Source organism: Quercus robur, chromosome 2 (genome assembly GCF_932294415.1).
Source record: "Quercus robur chromosome 2, dhQueRobu3.1, whole genome shotgun sequence".
Lineage (NCBI taxonomy): Eukaryota > Viridiplantae > Streptophyta > Magnoliopsida > Fagales > Fagaceae > Quercus > Quercus robur.
Window position 1 is genome coordinate 86,656,413 of NC_065535.1, and position 17,837 is coordinate 86,674,249.

General features: G+C 33.9%; 1 protein-coding gene across 1 annotated transcript; it reads right to left on the bottom strand.

Moving 5' to 3' along the window:
- Positions 1-969: 969 nt before the first annotated feature.
- Positions 970-16,043, bottom strand: LOC126715567 (G-type lectin S-receptor-like serine/threonine-protein kinase At1g11410). The gene is made up of 7 exons (XM_050416226.1): positions 14,659-16,043; positions 2,853-2,984; positions 2,540-2,703; positions 2,023-2,233; positions 1,657-1,894; positions 1,420-1,570; positions 970-1,310 (listed from the first exon to the last, which is right to left on the bottom strand). Exons 1-7 carry the CDS (start codon positions 15,785-15,787, stop codon positions 993-995), a joined length of 2,343 nt encoding a protein of 780 aa, XP_050272183.1. The 5' UTR covers positions 15,788-16,043; the 3' UTR covers positions 970-992.
- Positions 16,044-17,837: the final 1,794 nt, after the last annotated feature.

The following is a 17,837-nucleotide window of genomic DNA, read 5'->3' on the forward strand; positions in this document are numbered from 1 at the left end:
ACAATAAATCCTGCAGCAACTTGATTCCAACTTTACATAAAAAGCATATACTTTGAGCAATTCTAAACAAGACTAAAACGTTTTTATCATGGCTTGCCAACATTACAAAATGAAGTTCTAATATATTAGTTCCTAATTCCTTAAAACCTAACAGTTACATTAAATTGAAAACAATAACACAAAAATATAGAATGACTATCGTTAGTGTATCTGATTCCATGGTAAGATTCGGGTTAAGTGAGAACCAGTGATTTTTAATAGAATGACTGAATGAGCATATATATATCATTTCTAAGACAAAAAAGTACAATTTCCTTCCCCCCCCCCCCCCCCAACAATCATATGCAGCAGGTTGTTATTGGTTGGCAAAAAAGTAATTTCAGTGATAGGTTTTAATTAGAATTGATAACAATTTATCGACTATAACTTGTTGTGAAAACGTTGTAGACATAGCATTTCTAAAAAACTAAAAAATTTCTAAAATTATTTTTCATCTTTCTATCTCTAAATATAAAAACCTCACTTTAGAGTGACTTTCCAACTTTGCGAAAGTGAGGTAAAGCAATTGCAAATATATATAGACAACAACTTAGTAGATTTATTTTTTATTTTTGGAATTCTAATAGAGTGGCAATTGAACAATTTTCATAACTACTTGATTGGGGAGAGGGAGAATCATAGAGTTGAAGGAAATTTGATTAGTATCAGATTGGGCTTGATGGAATAATAAATGGAAAGTTGAAAAGTTAGGATACGTTAATTAAGAAATGGAGTTTTTTTTTTTTTTTTTTTTTTTTTGATGTGATAGAGTAATAATTTTGAAAATGTTAATTTGCAAAAGGAAGGAAAAGAAAAAGAAAGTTAGCGGGACCGATAATGTGGTCACTGATGTGGCTTAACAAAAGCGTAGCAATAATAAATGCTACGCTTCAGCTTTTAAATATATATAGAATATAGATATGTGTGTGCTTGTTCCACAAAGACCTTCACATTCAACGAGCAACCAATTCAGTGATTGTTACATCATCAACCGAACAAATTTCTTGTTGTAAAGCCTGTAATTTGGAGTCTTTTTCGTCGCCTTCATCTCTTTTCGTTGAAAAAGCAGGCTTTTTGGGATTTGTCACAACTAGAGTTTCATTTTTTAGCATTGAGGAAACTTCCAACATTGATGGCCTATCAATTGCGTTTTCCTGAACGCATAAAAGAGCTATTTGCATGCATCGAATTAGTTTACATGATGAAGTTGTATCATCTAGAGTTGGATCCATAAATTCCATGCCTTTGCCTTCTTTCCATAGCTCATATGCCTGAAATATAGAATATTGACCATCATTTTGAAATGCGAAAATATATAATACACAACAAATGAAAACAAATTCAAGATTGGTTCTATCAATGTTTGTTAAAGTAACTTACATACTCTAGGAGGTTTACATACTCATCCAAGCCGTGATAAAAAGCAGTCCTTTTACCACTTATGATTTGTAGAAGTAGAACTCCAAAGCTATAAACATCAGATTTAGTGGAGTATACACCTTCTCGGACGTATTCAGGAGGAATATAACCACTACATTGTTGAATTATCAAATAGCATTGTTAATTACTTAATAAGAAATCATGGGCTGTAAAGCTTTATTAAGTAGAGGTACTTACTATGTTCCAACAATCCGATCTGTGTTTGCTTCCTGTTCATCTTTCTTGAAAATTCTAGCCATGCCAAAGTCTGAGATCCTTGGCTTCATCTCTTCATCCAGTAAAATGTTACTAGATTTTAAGTCTCGGTGAATTATTATCATTCTTGAGTATTCTTGGAGATATAGAAGCCCTTGAGTTATTCCATCAATAATGTCAATACGTTTTTTCCAATCCAATAGGTCCCGTCTGATAGGGTCTATGACAAATTCCGTATTATAACAATCAGTTATATAATCATATTTGGCCTAATAGAGCACTAGGATGTGAAAAATTGCATTAAACATATCTCAAATATTGTAATTGGAAACAGGAAAGATATCAGACCAAAGAGGTAGTAGTCCAAGCTTTTATTTGGCATGTACTCGTAGATTAGCATTTGTTCATCACTTTCAATGCAAAATCCCAAAACTCGCACAAGATTTACATGTTGTAGTTTCGCGGTAAGCATAACCTCAGTCTTAAACTCCTCAAATCCTTGTGTAGATGTTTTTGAAAGTTTTTTCACTGCTATTTCCTTTCCATTTGGTAACACACCCTGATGAAATATACACACACTTATGATTGGTATTATTCACCCAAAAAGATACTTCAAGACATTTTCTACCCATGCTGATAAGAGTATTGCTAGGACACAACATTTTTCATAACTCCAAACATGACTTATAAAGTCTATAAATGCTTTTATTATACACAAATCACAACAAATCATATTAACAATTGTGAAAAATGTTGTGTCCCTAATCCTATTTGGCAATAAAATATGACATTGGAATTGTTTTATAGATAGATTCATATTTCTGCTAATTGCTTGAGTGTAAAAGATGTAGTAACAACAGTTTACCTTGTAAACGGGGCCATAACCTCCCTCTCCGAGTTTATTTTCAAATGAAAATTTATTTGTAGCTGCCTCAATGTCAGCTAAACTAAATACTTGCAGATTAGGAACACTGCTATTTGAATCTCCAGCAGTTGCTATGTTCTTAGCTTTGGACTCTAATTTTTTAGCTATAACCACAATTCCAATATTGAAAAAATAAGAATAAAAAGAAGAGCAAAGCCTAAAAATATTAATTTTTAAATCATGGGAATAGTAAGTAATCCTTCTAACCATAGATGCGAATTGTAACACATGTAATTGAAAAAAAAAAGGTTACCTTTGGATCTGAGCTTTCTTGTCCGTAAGTAACACACTAAAAGGCAGAGTAGGAGAGCAATGGTAGCGGTTGTAGTCAAAATGATCACTAATAATCGCCACTTGGGTTGTCCATTATTTTCTTCCTCTTGAGCTGACAATGCAATTCATTAACATAACGAGGGATTAATATGTCATAGAAGATCTTGAAACAATGTCATTCAAATTTTGTCATTTTTGACAACTTTAACAATGTGTTTGGAAATGCTGGAGGAGAGAGGAAGAGAAGAGAAATGTAGTCATTTCCTTTTGGTCCACAACGTAACATAATATAATATGAAGTTACATATTTGTCCATAAGTGCACTTGCACCAATAGGTGTAAAATAGAAAAAGTGCATAATTTTACATATTTTTGCTCAAAATTTACTCACATCAATCCATCTATATTACTGTACATATGAATATTGCTATAGTAACAATGCAAATATACACGGTTAAGCTTTCTAAATGATTATTTTAATTTATTTTCTCTTTGTTCCCCTACCCCTTTCTCCTTTACTTTCTCTTCAATCTAGCAACACCCTACCCTCTTCCTCCTCTACCTTCTCTTGAATCCAACAACATGCTATGCAAATCTATACAAATTATCAAACTCATTCTAAATCTAGATCCAAATTCATCAAACCCATAAACAAATTCATATAAATAATCAAACCCAAATTGTAAAAGAAGAAGGAGGAGAAGAAGAAGATGCCGAAGAAGAAGTAGCAACAACAAATCTGCCCAAAATCACCACTTTCTCCACCCAAAATCACTGCCCATTATCAAATCCAAATTGTAAAAGAAGAAGAAGGAGAACGAGAGTGAGAAGAAAGAGTCTTAAGTGTTCAGAGAAAAAAAGAGAGAGTGTTAGGTGGGGGTAGGTGTGAAATAATAATAAAAGTGAGGAAAAATATTATTTAAATAAAAGATTGTGTATAATAGATAAACTAATTTGGGTGTTTTTGTAAAGTACTTGTGTCAAATAGGGGAAAAAAAGGGTGCTTATGCTAAAATAAACGGAAAACTTTAGATGAACTGATGCAAATGCTCTAACTTCTATGCATTTTTTTTTACATTTATATGAGCATAAAATAAAAAACCATATATTTTCTTTTCATTTTCTTTCTTGTTGCAAACCAAACAAAGGAACAGGAAATATATTCTTCTCTTTTCTTTTCCCCTTCTTTCCCTATTTCCAAACATACACATGAGAATTGATTTCTTTTCTTTTCTTTTCTTTCTCACTTCCTTGCTATTAGTCATTTCTTTTCTCTTCTCTTCCCTCATTAATAACCAAACAAAGCCTAATTGTTAAAGGAATGGTATCTCATATAGTCTAGTTATGAGTTTAAAACTTTAAATTTGGTACAGTTGTGGCCTTAAAAGAGGGGCTTTTACACCCTCCAATCCTAGCTTGCCACATCAGTATTTTACAAATTAAAGAATAAGTAGTGCCACACATAATCAATCCCCAACAATCCAAATCATAAATCTTCTCCTTTCACAGATTCAACCAGCCCTCAGGTTCCACCCATCGTTGACTGTAGTCTCCAGCGTCCTTAGTACAAAGCTCAGCCCATCACTAACCCCCATTCATCCCTTAACCTGAGTTAATGAGTTCTTCTAAAACTCTCTCTCTCTCTCTCTCTCTCTGTGTAAAAATTAAACCTCCATGGCCAGCCGAAGCTTTCTATGAGCTTTTACCACCACCTACCAATCATCATTGCCATATTGTCTCTCTCTCTCTCTCTCTCTCTATCTTCCCAACTTTTTCCTTCTCTCTCAACCCTCTCCCTTTCTTAGATTCATCCATCTCACTTTCACTTGATTTGGGTCTCTTTGTATCTTTGTTTGATTCATCTCGTAGTGAGCGCCACCACTCCATGGTGGTAATTTAGAGGTTCTAGGTGGTCATGTTTGGTGGATTTACAAATTGGTGGTCATGGTTGGGTGTTTTGAGAGGTGTTTGGTATTGGAATACTCTAGCCATGATCTAAAAGGCATGACAAAGCCTAGGGGATTGTGAATTGATGGTGGTGAGAGGCGGCACACCTTAGTGCCAAGGAAGCTAGCCACTATTGGTGATGGGCAATGCTTGGTGGCTGGCCAAATCTGAAAGAGTATATTGTGATATGGTGTGTTGATGAGGATTGATTATGTATGACACTACCTATTCTTTATTTTGCAAAATGCTGACGTGGCAAGCTGGGATTGGAGGATGTAAAACCCCTCATTTATGCCACAATCAAACTGAATTTAAACTCTTAGTTTATTAAAGCAATGCTTGATAATTTAATCTTATCAATGTCAAAAAGAAATCATTTGTCCCACCTTTTGTGTTCCACTTTATATTCTATCAAATATGATATTTCTTGCGTTTGATTTTTTTCTTTGATTATTTTATAAGGAAAATAAAATAAATATATGGTAAGTTATGATTGTTGAAGTGTAAAGTTGAATACTGTTAGGGTCATATTTTGTTGTAATTGGCTAATCTTTTGACAAAATGCACTTTACTTGTAATTGGGTAGATCTAAGATGGGTTTAGTACTTTAAGAAACATGTTGTTCAAGTCAAGTATTAAAGACTTGGAGATTGGTCAAAGAAACAAGAGAAGAAAAATTGTTCATTAAGTCTCGACAGATAGCTTAACAGATGCTATCAAGACTTAATGTGAAACATAATAAATAGCTCAATCTATTGAGAATTACGATTTCAAAATTTCCAAATTTGAAATTCAACCCAATCTTGTATATTTGTTTGGAGTTTCTTTTCTCACAATCCTAGACATATATAAAACTTATGTTAAAGGCCGTCACACACAAATACAGAGACCAAGAGACTTATTTTCTTTGTGTGAAACTAATGCGTTTATACGCCATAGGGTTTTGTAACTAAGTGCTCTCAGAACTTCATCATTGATTAATTGAAGAACTTTGCAACCAATACCATTTATTCAAGTTGTTGGAGTTAGTCACGTATTTGGGATTCGTGCAAAGGGTTAGTCACAAATTGGAGATTTATGCATCAAGGGAAAGAAGGCTACAACAAGATCAAGTTCAATTGGGTATTGGAGCAAAGGTTCAACTATGCATTGGTGTTTTTGGATAGGCCAGGGTAGTTGGTAAGATTCCTTATACTTGTAACCACTTGATTATTGATTAGTGGATTCTTGGGAGTGGTGACCTTAAAATCACCCAGTGGGGCTTTTGTCTTGCGAGATTTTCCCCATTTGTCAACAAATCAGTGTGTTCAATTTATTTTTTGCTGCATTTAGTTTTTTTTTTTTTTTTTTTTTTTTTTTTTTGGTGGTGATTTGTTATTGTCTCCACGATTTGCAAACAATTGAACCTAATTAATCAACTTGGGTAATTGAATTAATTAACTAGGGTCAAGCTATCTTAAACCAACAAATACACAAAATGGGACAGAGAATTTGAATTCGGTCAATGTCGTATTGCATATGTCATGCCAATTAGCAACTGACATTTTGTGGAATAATTCTAGTACCACATTAAATGTCACAACTTTTAACACAATCATCTTATATGACAAACTGCTCATCACTTTAACATGGACCCGCCACTCATAGTTTGTCATGTGGTTGATTGTGGTAAAGTTGTAGTCCTATTTTTGTTTCGTTTCATGGTATACTACATAGCATCGTTCTATTGTAGTCCCTCTTTTGGGGATAACTAGCAATGAAGTCTCTATCTATTTCTAAGCTAACTGATGAAATACACGAAAAACCAGGTCTTGATGGCCAACCAAGTCATTAGAAAAAAAAATCATTTAAGAAGCTGGTTGCTTTACGGCTATGGAAGAAATTTTTACATCCTTTCACTTATATCTAAGCCCACCACAACAATACAGAGAAGGTTTGAAAATGTTGTGAACTATATCCAGTGCTCATAGACTTATTGCTAAACAAAAGGACAATAATCAAAGCTCATGTGTGATGCCTTTGGGTGCAATTTTGTAACGAGTGGCTAGGAGGAGAGAAAGATTTCAACATGATTATTTGAATGATGGGGAGGCCATTGAAATTGTTAGGTTCTAAGTATTTAGTCATAAATGTTTAGGTTCTAAATATGTTGCATGTTGACAAACCGAGAACAAAAACTTGTCTAGGATTAGATCTTAGTGTCTTTGAAGTGTTTTAGACATTGCTCAAGTTACTACAAGTCAAGATTCAAGAACATACAAGTTGCTGAAAGAAAAATACAAAATATGTCAAGCTTGACCGATTGAGAGAAGCCTTTGATTGACCAAACTGCAAATTTGCAAAATTTTAAATAAAACCCAACATCCCAAGAAACGTTTAGGATTTGAGTCCACCACGGTTAGGTATAAAAGGAAAACCGTAAAACACGTTTTTTCAGGTCTTGAGAGTTACTCTTGTAAGATCTGTGAGATTTTGTACCTTCCAACTCTATCAAACACCTACTAGAGATCAAATCCATATTACTAGAACTGGTGGAGTAAAGTTGCAACCAAGCCTTTAGCTATCAAGTGTACTGAAGAATAAGGCATGAACTGGTGATTCATGTGAGACCAGATCCAGATTAAAGCAGTTTGAGAAGTTTAGAGCCCAGTTTGGTAATTGTGTTAGATTTACTACGAATTGGTATTGTTAACTGTAAATCTCAATTTGATATAGTGGATTGTTCTCTTGGGATAGTTCCCCCCGGGTTTTTTACCTTGAAACAAGTTGTTTCATTAGTTTTCCTAGGTTATTATATCATTCTGTTATTTACTTTTCTGCTGTGCATGATATGTTTGATTATTGTTTAAACTAGGACTGCATAATTAACCTAAGTAACTACTTGGCTAATCAATTAGGTTAAATATATTTTGTTTTCTAGGGGTCTAAAACTTTACAAGTGCTATTAGAGTGGGTTAGCTCTTGATTAGGTAGTCTTACCTAGAGTTGATCCTTGACCTCTGCTGTCATGGATCGTGGTCACTCACTAGTGATCCCTCCCTACTTTGATGGGAATAACTATGCATATTGGAAGGTGAGGATGAAAGCCTTCTTGAAATCTTAGGATGAGAAAGTTTGGTTATTTGTGGAAACTAGTTGGGAAAAACCTACCACTCCTGTGGCTCAATGGACTGGTGCCCAAAAGGTTGCGCTAGCTTTAATAGCAAGGCAATGAATGTGATATTCAATGCTATTTCCCTAAAAGAATTCAAAAAGATATCTATTGTAAAGGTAGCACACATTGAATGGAATATCTTACAAACTGTGCATGAAGGAATTAAACCTATGAAAATAAATAAATTGCAATAGTTAACTTCTAGGATTGAGAGTATCAAAATGGTAGAAGATGATACCTTTGATGAGTTTTACGCTAAACTTAATGACATAGTAAACTTTGCTTTTAACTTAGTTCAAGTTTATGAGGAACCTAAGATAGTTAGAAAAATCTTAAGATTCTTAACTGAAGAATTTAGGCCCCATGTAACTGCCATTATTGAGAGTAAGGATGTGGACACAATCCCTGTGGATAAACTAGTTGGATCCCTTCAAACTTATGAGTCTGATTTACCTAAGACCAGTAAATCCAAATCTATGGCCTTGAAATCAAAAGATAATGTTGATGAGAACGTGTTTGACAGTGTGATTTCTTCTATTGAAAATGCTTATCTTGCCAAACAATTTAGGAACTTTTTGAAAAATAATAATAAAATGGTTAGAAATTAAAACTTTGCTAACCATAAGAATGTGAGGAAGAATGAACAACGTAAAGGTAATCCATCTGAAAACCTAACTTTAACAAAGATAAGGTTGGTCAATCTTCTAGCAACTCTTTAGGCCAACAATGTTTTGGATGTCAAGGTTATGGACATGTTAGAGCTAAATGTCCTACATACTTAAGGTCTAAGGGTAAAGTTATGGCTGTCACTCTTAGTGATGATGAGGGATCTGATTACGAGTCAGATAGTGATCAAGAAGGTAAGTTCACGGCCTTCACTGCTACTACTATAGTAGATGAATTTATTGATTAAAATGTTGAGAGTCTTGATGAGGAACCCTCTAAGAATGCTAACTTGCAAGAAGCTTACAATAAGCTAATTAAATTATAGCTAAGATGCCACTAATGCTGAACTTTTTTTGAAAAAGATTGACACTCTAGAACTTGAAAAGAAAAAACTTTTGGTCAAATTGTTTGATGCAAATGAATTGATTAATGCTATTAATATTGAGAACATGACTTTGATTAAAAAAGGACTAGAAACTAAGTTGAATGTTGCTAGAGAACAACTGGTAGGACTTCTAGTTCTAAGCTTGATAACATGTTGAGTGTTCAAAAATCATCATCTAATAAGACAAGATTAGGACATGTTGAGAGTGTTTCTTCTTCTATGTTGACTTAAACTAAGTTTGTTCCTCCAGTGTCTGTGCCTAAACCAGAAGTGAGGGTTAAAAAGGAAGAAATTCTAGCCACTAGGAAAATTAGTGTAGATTTAAGTGACACCAAACCTAAGCAACCTACTCATCCTATTGCTAAGAAACAACACAAGCCTCAATGGTTTTGCCATTTTTGTGGTGGAGCTCACCCTAACTGCTTGCATGCTAAATCATGTACATGAGATTGTGTGTGTTGTCTAATTTGGCCATCTTTAATTGCATATGAAGTGATGTATAATACAACTTTCTTGAATTTTGGTGGAATTTGATGAAAAATGGTTTAGAAGTTTTAAATCGAGTGATTTTTCCTTGTTTGATTTTAAGTGTAAAATGATTTTGAAATTTCTAGATGTGTTCATGTGCATTTCATATCATAAAAACTGCTTTGAGTTGGTTTTTTGCAAAATTTATAAATTTTTCAAAATTCAAAAATTTTCACTGGTTCGATTAATTGAAATAGACTCTTGACCAATTGAAAATGTCTAGTTTTTAAGCCAAAACTCTATGCCTTGTTTGATCGATTGAAAATTCCTAGTTTGCCTATTCGATCGATGCTCGATTCCTCTCGACCAATCGAAATTCGAATTTTTTGAATTTTAAAGGCTTTTGACAGATCTTTTTTTGTCCTTTCTCGCCATTTGTCTTTGACTCCTCTCGATCCCTCTTAGAACAATTTTTTTTTTATTTTTTTTTATTTTTATATATATATCGAAAATTCCTGGTTTGCCTATTCGAATGATGCTCGATTCTTCTCGACTGATCGAAATTTGAATTTTTCGAATTTCAAAGGCTTTTGACGGATCAGTTTTTGTCCTATCTCACCATTTTTCTTCGACTCCTCTCGATCCCTCTTAGAACATAATTTTTTATTTATTTATTTTTTTGTCTTTTTCCATGTCAAAGCTTTAAGGTTTTCTTCTACATCATTGGTAAGGCTCTTTTACCTTTTATTTTTTTATTTTTTTTTATCAAATTACAACATAACATGCATGAATCATTCAAATTTCTTAAAATTTTTGGACTTAGAAAATTTGGGATTTTTGATGTTTTTGGGTGTTTTGATTTGAAATGGTCAATGGGTTTTTGTCTATGCATGATATATACATGATTCCTATGCTTGAATTTCAAAATTTTCATGATTCTTGAAAATTTTCAAAATTGGGGTTCATGTGTTCATGAGTAAATTGGGGATTTTGTTCAATTGGATAAAATTGGGTAACATTGATCTTTGTAGTTGATTGATTGAATGTTTATAACATGTTTCAAACCTGTTGTGATGATCAAATTGTGTTTTTTTGAAAAAGTAGGGTTTATGTTCTTCATAAATTGGGGATTTTTCATCAAACTTGATTTTCTTGATCAATTTTCAAAATTCGTTGATTTTGAACACCTCAATGCATTTGTTTCATGCATCATACGAGTATGTGCATCATACATCATGTAGATTTTCTAGATTGCATTCCTGTATTCTGTTTATCTCTCTAATGCAGTTTGCCCTTGTGTTTTCTTATGTTTTTGTTTTTGTTTCTACTCCTTAGAGCTTAGACATGGCTCCTAGATTCTATGGGTTGGTTGCCCATTTGTACAAACTTAGTGTCTCCCGATGTAGACATAATTAGAAAGTTCAACTCTAACTTGTCTGTCCACTTTGCTACAACCAGTGGTCACTTCTTGACTACTTGGATTAGGGGTGATAAGTATCAAATCATTGAGTAGTGGCTAATGCACTCACAGTTCCTTTTGTACGTCACCCTACTTATCCATACACTGACCCTCCCTCTCTTAGTGATGTTATGTCACTTTTGTGTGGCAAACCAATGACATTGGAAGATGAGCCTCGACTTTAGTCTAGTGAACACATTGAGGAAAACTATCTTTTGTTTAGGATTGCATGTCATAGTATCTTTCATATCTCTCATATACATACGATTACTATTAATCGTTGTATATTCTTCTATGCCCTTGAAATTGGTGCTTCCATGTGTATCTGTTCTCTTTTCATCCAAACCATTGTAGATGTCAATAGAAACACTTCCAAGAAACAGGATCTCTTCTTCCCTGTTTCAATCTTTAAGATCTTAGAACATCTAGTATTTGTGTGTACCTCCTCTTCTAAGCTTGACCATCAAATAGCACCTATTGGAGCAACCTTTCTGAAGCTAAGAGAGCTCAAAAGAAGACCCTAGCAACAAGCAAGGGAAGGGGAAGGCAACAAAAAGTGGATCCTCCCCAAGGAGATGTACAAATTGATCCTTTTATGGATCCTATTGTTAAGGCTGAAGATAGGGATGAGGATACTTCTACTGCTGGTACTTCTAGAGTTGCACCATCCCTCCGCTCCATGCTAGAGAGAGTGCTAGAGACTCAATCGTACACCACACCATGATGGAGACCTTTATGATGACTTAGGAAGCCCATGGACAGCCTTTGGAATCATTGATTACAGATGTTGCTACTTTGAGAGTTGAGTTCAATGAGTATAGGAGTTCTTTTCCTCCACCTTCACCCTCGGATGATTGAGATGATTGCCTTTGGCAATACGTAACAAAAAGGGGAAGTAGAATAGGTAAGGGGGAGAGTTCTTGTACTTAGGGGGAGCTTGTTTAGTTTTGTTTAGCTTTGTTTAGCCTTTTCTTTCTCATTTATTGTTTTTATTATTTTGTTGTGTATTAACTTGTTTCACAAACTTGATGCTTTATGAGATATCTTGGTTTTCGTTGGTTTCCTTGTTACATTTTTGTTTTGTGATTCAAAGTTATGTTTATAGTGTATTTTCCACACATGCTTTTTTGGTTTGTTTTTAGTATTTTAGGAATTTATAGGTTAATTCTTTCATTATGTTGCTGCCTATTATTGCAACTTATAGATAGTAGATTGTAATTGAATTGTATTGGGCAAATTTCTTATAATTGGGTTAGTTCTTGAGTTGAGCAATACATTTTGTATATAAGTTTAGTCATTGATTACCAAAGGGAGAGATTGTTAGGTTCTAAATATTTAGTCATAAATGTTTAGGTTCTAAATGTGTTGTATGTTGGCAAACTGAGAACAAAAACTTGTCTAGGATTAGATCTTGGTGTCTTTGTAGTGTTTTAGATATTGCTCAAGTTGATACAAGTCAAGATTCAAGAATGTACACGCTGCAAAAAGAAGAATTCAAAATTTGTCAAGCTCAACTAATCGAGAGAAGTCTTCGATTGATTGAACTGCGAATTTGTAGAATTTTAAATAAAGCCCAACAACCCGTGAAATGTTTAGGGTTTCAGTCCAACACTACTAAGCATAAAAGGAAAACCTTAAAACACATTTTTCAAGTCTTGAGAGTTATTCTTGTGAAATTTGTGAGGTTTTGTATCTTCTAACTCTATCAAGAACCTACTAGAGATCAAATCCATATTGCTAGTACTAGTGGAGTAAAGTTGCAACTAAGCCTTCAGCTATCAAGTGTACTGAAAAATAAGGCATGGACTGGTGGTTCATGCAAGAGCAAATCCAGATCAAAGAAGTCTGAGGAGTTCAAAGCCCAGTTTGGTAACTGTGTTAGATTTACTACGAATTTGTATTTTTGACTATAAATCTCAATTTCATATAGTGGATTGTTCTCTTGGGATTGTTCCCCCCAGGTTTTTTTACATTGAAACAAGTTGTTTCATTAGTTTTCCTATGTCATCATATCATTGTGTTATTTACTTTTCCACTGTGCATGATATGTTTGATTATTGTTTAACCTAGGATTGCATAATTAACCTAAATAACTACTTGGCTAATCAATTAAGTTAAACATATTATGTTTTCCAAGGGTTTAAAACTTTACAAACATTTTTACAAGCCTTAGCCAAAATTTGGCATTATAGCCCTATCAATGCACTGGATACAGAATCAGGCCTAATGAATCTTTTTTCCTTAATTAAACACATTGGGACATCCAAAATATTGGTTTCTTAATTATTTTGGCTAATATGATCATATTTCAAGTCATAATGATTCTATTTTATAGACATGGCAAAACGGGCCAAAATTTGCTGACTCGACCCAAACTCTCTTATTTTGAACTTGCCTGAACTCAAATGTTTTGGCCCGAATAAAAATGGACCAACCCATGGCCTGCTTGTTTTTTTTTTTTTTTTTTTTTTTTTTTTTTTTTTTTTTGTGAGCTAACCTGGTCCGACTCGACTAACCCATGACCTGACCTGACCCATTTTAGACAACATGCCAAGGAGCATAGACATAAAGCACTACACTAACACTATTTAGCCATTTAGTAACCACCAGTGGCAGTGGCGATACTCCCATTCACTAAAAATAAATTTAATTAAAAGGAATAAAAATACAAAAGGCAAAAGTATCTACAACTACGCGTCTACACTACTAAACGTCTAACACTAAGTTAAATACTAAGTAGTTGAGGAAAAAAATACAAAAGGCAAAAGCATTTACAACTACTCGTCTATACTACTAAATGTCTAACACGAAATTAAATACTAAGTAGTAGAGAAAAAAAAAAAAAAAACAAATGGAAAAATCATTTACAACTACGCTTCTACACTACTAAACGTGTAACACTAAGTTAAATACTAAGTAGTAGAGTTAAATATTAGGACTAAGTTACTAAAATAAGTCTAAATAGCACAAAACAAAATTAAAGAAAAAGAAAAAGTCCAAAAGCCCATATCATTAGTGAATTTTGAATCTGAAGTGTGTAAACTTAAAATATATACTTTTTGTGCTCCTTGAAATCTATCTACCTCTCAAGTTGTAAATTTGTAATTATAAGCATTATGCCTGTGAGTTATTAACATGGAAGATTTTGTTATTATGAGTGTAAAGAATTTTAGTCATATATGCACAAAACTATAGAATTGGAAGGATATGGAAAATTTTATGTTTTTGGTTTGTTTGTTTTTTACCCCTCACATGTATAGTAGTAACACAAAGAGTCTAATAACAATAGGTGCCCACTTAACGAAAAAAAATAAAGGGTATTATGTACAATTTGTTTCCTTGATTGATTTGACTCATTCTATCTAAAAATTTGGCATTTATTTTATTTATTTATTTATTTATTTTCCATGTGTAAATACAGGTTGGCCTGAACATGTCTGACCCGCCCACAACCTGATTGGCCCAACTCGTTTTCAACCCGTTTAAAATAGTCCATTTTTGAACTTGACCCGTTTAACTCGTAACCCGATTAACCCGGCCTGATTCAACAGACTGCCATGTCTACTATTTTATTCTTTAAAAATGTGGGCAATTTTTTTTTTTTTTTTTTGAGGAAGCAAAAATGTGGGCAATTAAATTCACATTCTGGCAAGAGAAAATTTAATTTAAAGAAATAGAATACCAAGAGTGCAGCATCTCTTCCGTACCTGCTAAAGAAAGTGCCCAATTATCATCATATGGGATTTGCCACACAACGTAACCAAGTAGCTTCTTCTCTCTGGCATAAGAAACCTTCATTCTGATAGCCTCAACATCATCGAAGCCAATCCAAGTCGATCCGACTGTGCAGTAATTTACTACATATGTAGCATTATACCTTATGGCAGCCCCATAGCTCTGAACATAACTCTTGATTCGATAATACCTGATGGCTCCACCACCTTTAATTGCAATGGCGGCAGGACCTGTTGCTGGAGCACCTATTCCGTTGTCATTGGGGTTCTTTAGCCTCCATGCATAACCATAGAAAGGCAATCCCAAAACCAACTTGCTAGCAGACAAGCCTCTACCAATCCATGCACCAATACCATAATCCGTGTTAGCGTTACTCGATGGGTCATATAAGGCTGCAGAAGCACCGGTATAGTTTGACCATCCGGGCGCATGGTATTCATAAGCATTAACATGGACCCAGTTCAAGTTACTCCGAATTGAGTCCACAGGGAGAGAAACTGAATTTAAATCTGGCGAGAAATGAACAGCAGCAGTCAAAATCAAGTCTTTCTGGCTAGAATTCTTTGCCTCAGAATTCACAGCCGCACGCCAATCTTGAAATAGCAATCCCATATTGGTCATGTCGGAGCTAGTGTTCGCGGAATCCCAACCAAAGTCTAGGCCTTGAAAGCCATAAAGTCTTGCTATCTTTATTGAAGAGTCTATGAAAGATTTTCTGTAAGAAGCCTTGCTGACCATATTTGAAAGGGTGGTGTGGTTTGCCCCTGCACCACCAATGGAAAGAAGAGTGGTGACTGATGGGTTCTTTTGTCTAACAGTGTCTGTGAAGGTGAAGAAGTATTGCTTATCACTGGATGATACAGAGAGCTCGTAGGAGGAAGAGTTTACATCAGCAAAAGCGCAAATAAGGTGAGTAAAGAGGGCTGAGTTTATGTCTGAAATGGGAGACCCGGTGCGAGAGTACCAGTAACCTGATTTGACCCAAGTTTGGGCTTCTGAAGGCATCAATTCTAAAAAGAGAAGGATATGGAAAAGCAGAATGACAATTTTGGACATCATGTATGAGGGTACTTGATTCTCAGGAGCAAATATAAGGTGCATACAGAAAAGTCACCAAATTAATTGGCAGTATTCGTGCAAGGAGAGGATTTTGTGAAGTGCGAGTACATTTGACAGGTGAGATTTAAGAGGGAGAAGGAGGAGAGGCCAGAGGAGGAAGACGGTGACAAATTAGTAGGCCATTGAAGAATGGCGTGGCAACTAATGCTTCCACAGCATCCTGCTTATGACAAATGGCCAAAGGTGTAAGTATGAACATGACTTTTTTCTAGTTGTGATTATTCAATTATCAATAAAAGAAAATAAGTTTTGATAAGAAAGAAAGTAATGTTATAGTTACACGTGGGATCTACCATAATGCCTACTCTCTATGAGAGTCCGGAGCAGTGCTCCGGAACTATGTAAGAATTGCCCACTGTTTGAGAGCACCAAGCAGACGTACTTGTTGCTATGACCTTGCAATCACTTTCGAAGGCCTTACTTAAAGTGGAGATATAACGCTATCTTTTTCTACTGCCCCACACCACATGTAATTTTTCGTCTTTATCACGGATAGTCTTAATCTTTTTTCCTGTCTTTTTGAGAAACATAGTACGTGGTGTCTTGTTTTTAGTCTTTATCTTTTTCCCTGTCTTTTTGAGAATCATAGTACGTGGTGTCTTGTTTTGAATTTTCTATTCAAAGTCATGAAACAGGATGTGAATAGGCTGGAGAATCATGATCAGCTGGAACCTAACTTTGGGTGGGGAATATCTACCAAGAAAATGCATTGGTAGGGTTGGTAAAAGAAGTTAATAGACCTGAAAATTATGGGTCGTTGCATAATCTGAGGTGAAGGTTGACTCTGGTTGAGTTTGCGAGGGGCCAAGGCCTTGGTAGGCATTTCATAGGCCTTGCATATTACAAGAGCTAGTCGCAATCTCACGCGTTGTGCGTGATAATTCTTTTAGGGCACTTTTATTAAGTTTATTTTTTACAATTTGGACTAATTTAATAAAGAATAATGTATTTTATAACCATATTTTCATTTACTATAGGAAAAATCACAAATGTAATATATATGATTTTTGTCGTATTAAATGAAAACAATATAACTTTTTTCAAGAATTCAAAGGGTAAGTTAGCAAAAAATTCATTTTTTAATAAAACTTATTTATAACATTTTGTATATCATAAATTATATAAAATTTATAAATTATTCTTTTAGTATCTAAAAAATTAATAAAACTCAACAAAATTATAATTTAAAATAATAAAAAAGGGAAAAATAAAAATCACATCATAATCAAACTCCTTAATATGTAAAACATATCAAATGTAATGTGATCAAGCCAAAAATCCAATGCACAATCAAATTCAAAATTTTTAATAAGGTTTTGAAGTTATGCAATCAAAATAGATGGCTGATTTTAAACAAAAGTGCTGGTTGTAGCTTTATACATGATGATTTTAACTCTTTTTCCTTAATAATATAAAAATAAATCAATAATAATATTAAAGTAAATCAATAAACCAAGAGAACAAAATTTAATATTAAATAGATAAATAAATGATTTTAAGCACAAAATTGAATATTTTTTCTTAAAAATATTGAAAAATACACTAATGAGATAAGGAAGATAACGAGTAATATCAGATATTTGTAAATGCTTAAAACAGTTACTCAAATATCTAGGAACATCATATAACAAAGACATAACAATTTGTTGCTAATGTGTTAAACAAAATATTTACAAACAGTGAAAGGAAACTACACAAAGCCCATCTTCTTCAATTGCACAAACTATTCTTCATCATATTGTCCAGACTATCCTATTCGTTTCCAAATAAACTAAAACCTGACAACAACACAAAATAGGACATATTATAATATGATTTTTCTCCAAATTAGGTCAACAACAAACACCATTAAGTAAAAACCTCTAGTAGGAGATCTATAACACGCTTGATTTGGATTCCACCTATGGGGTAGTTGTCAAATTGTATCTTTTCCACCATCAAATATTAAGAAAGACTTGTGAATGCCATTTTATAGAATTTTTTTGTTTTTGTTTTTGTTTTTTTTTTTATTCTTCATTGATTTTATTTTTCC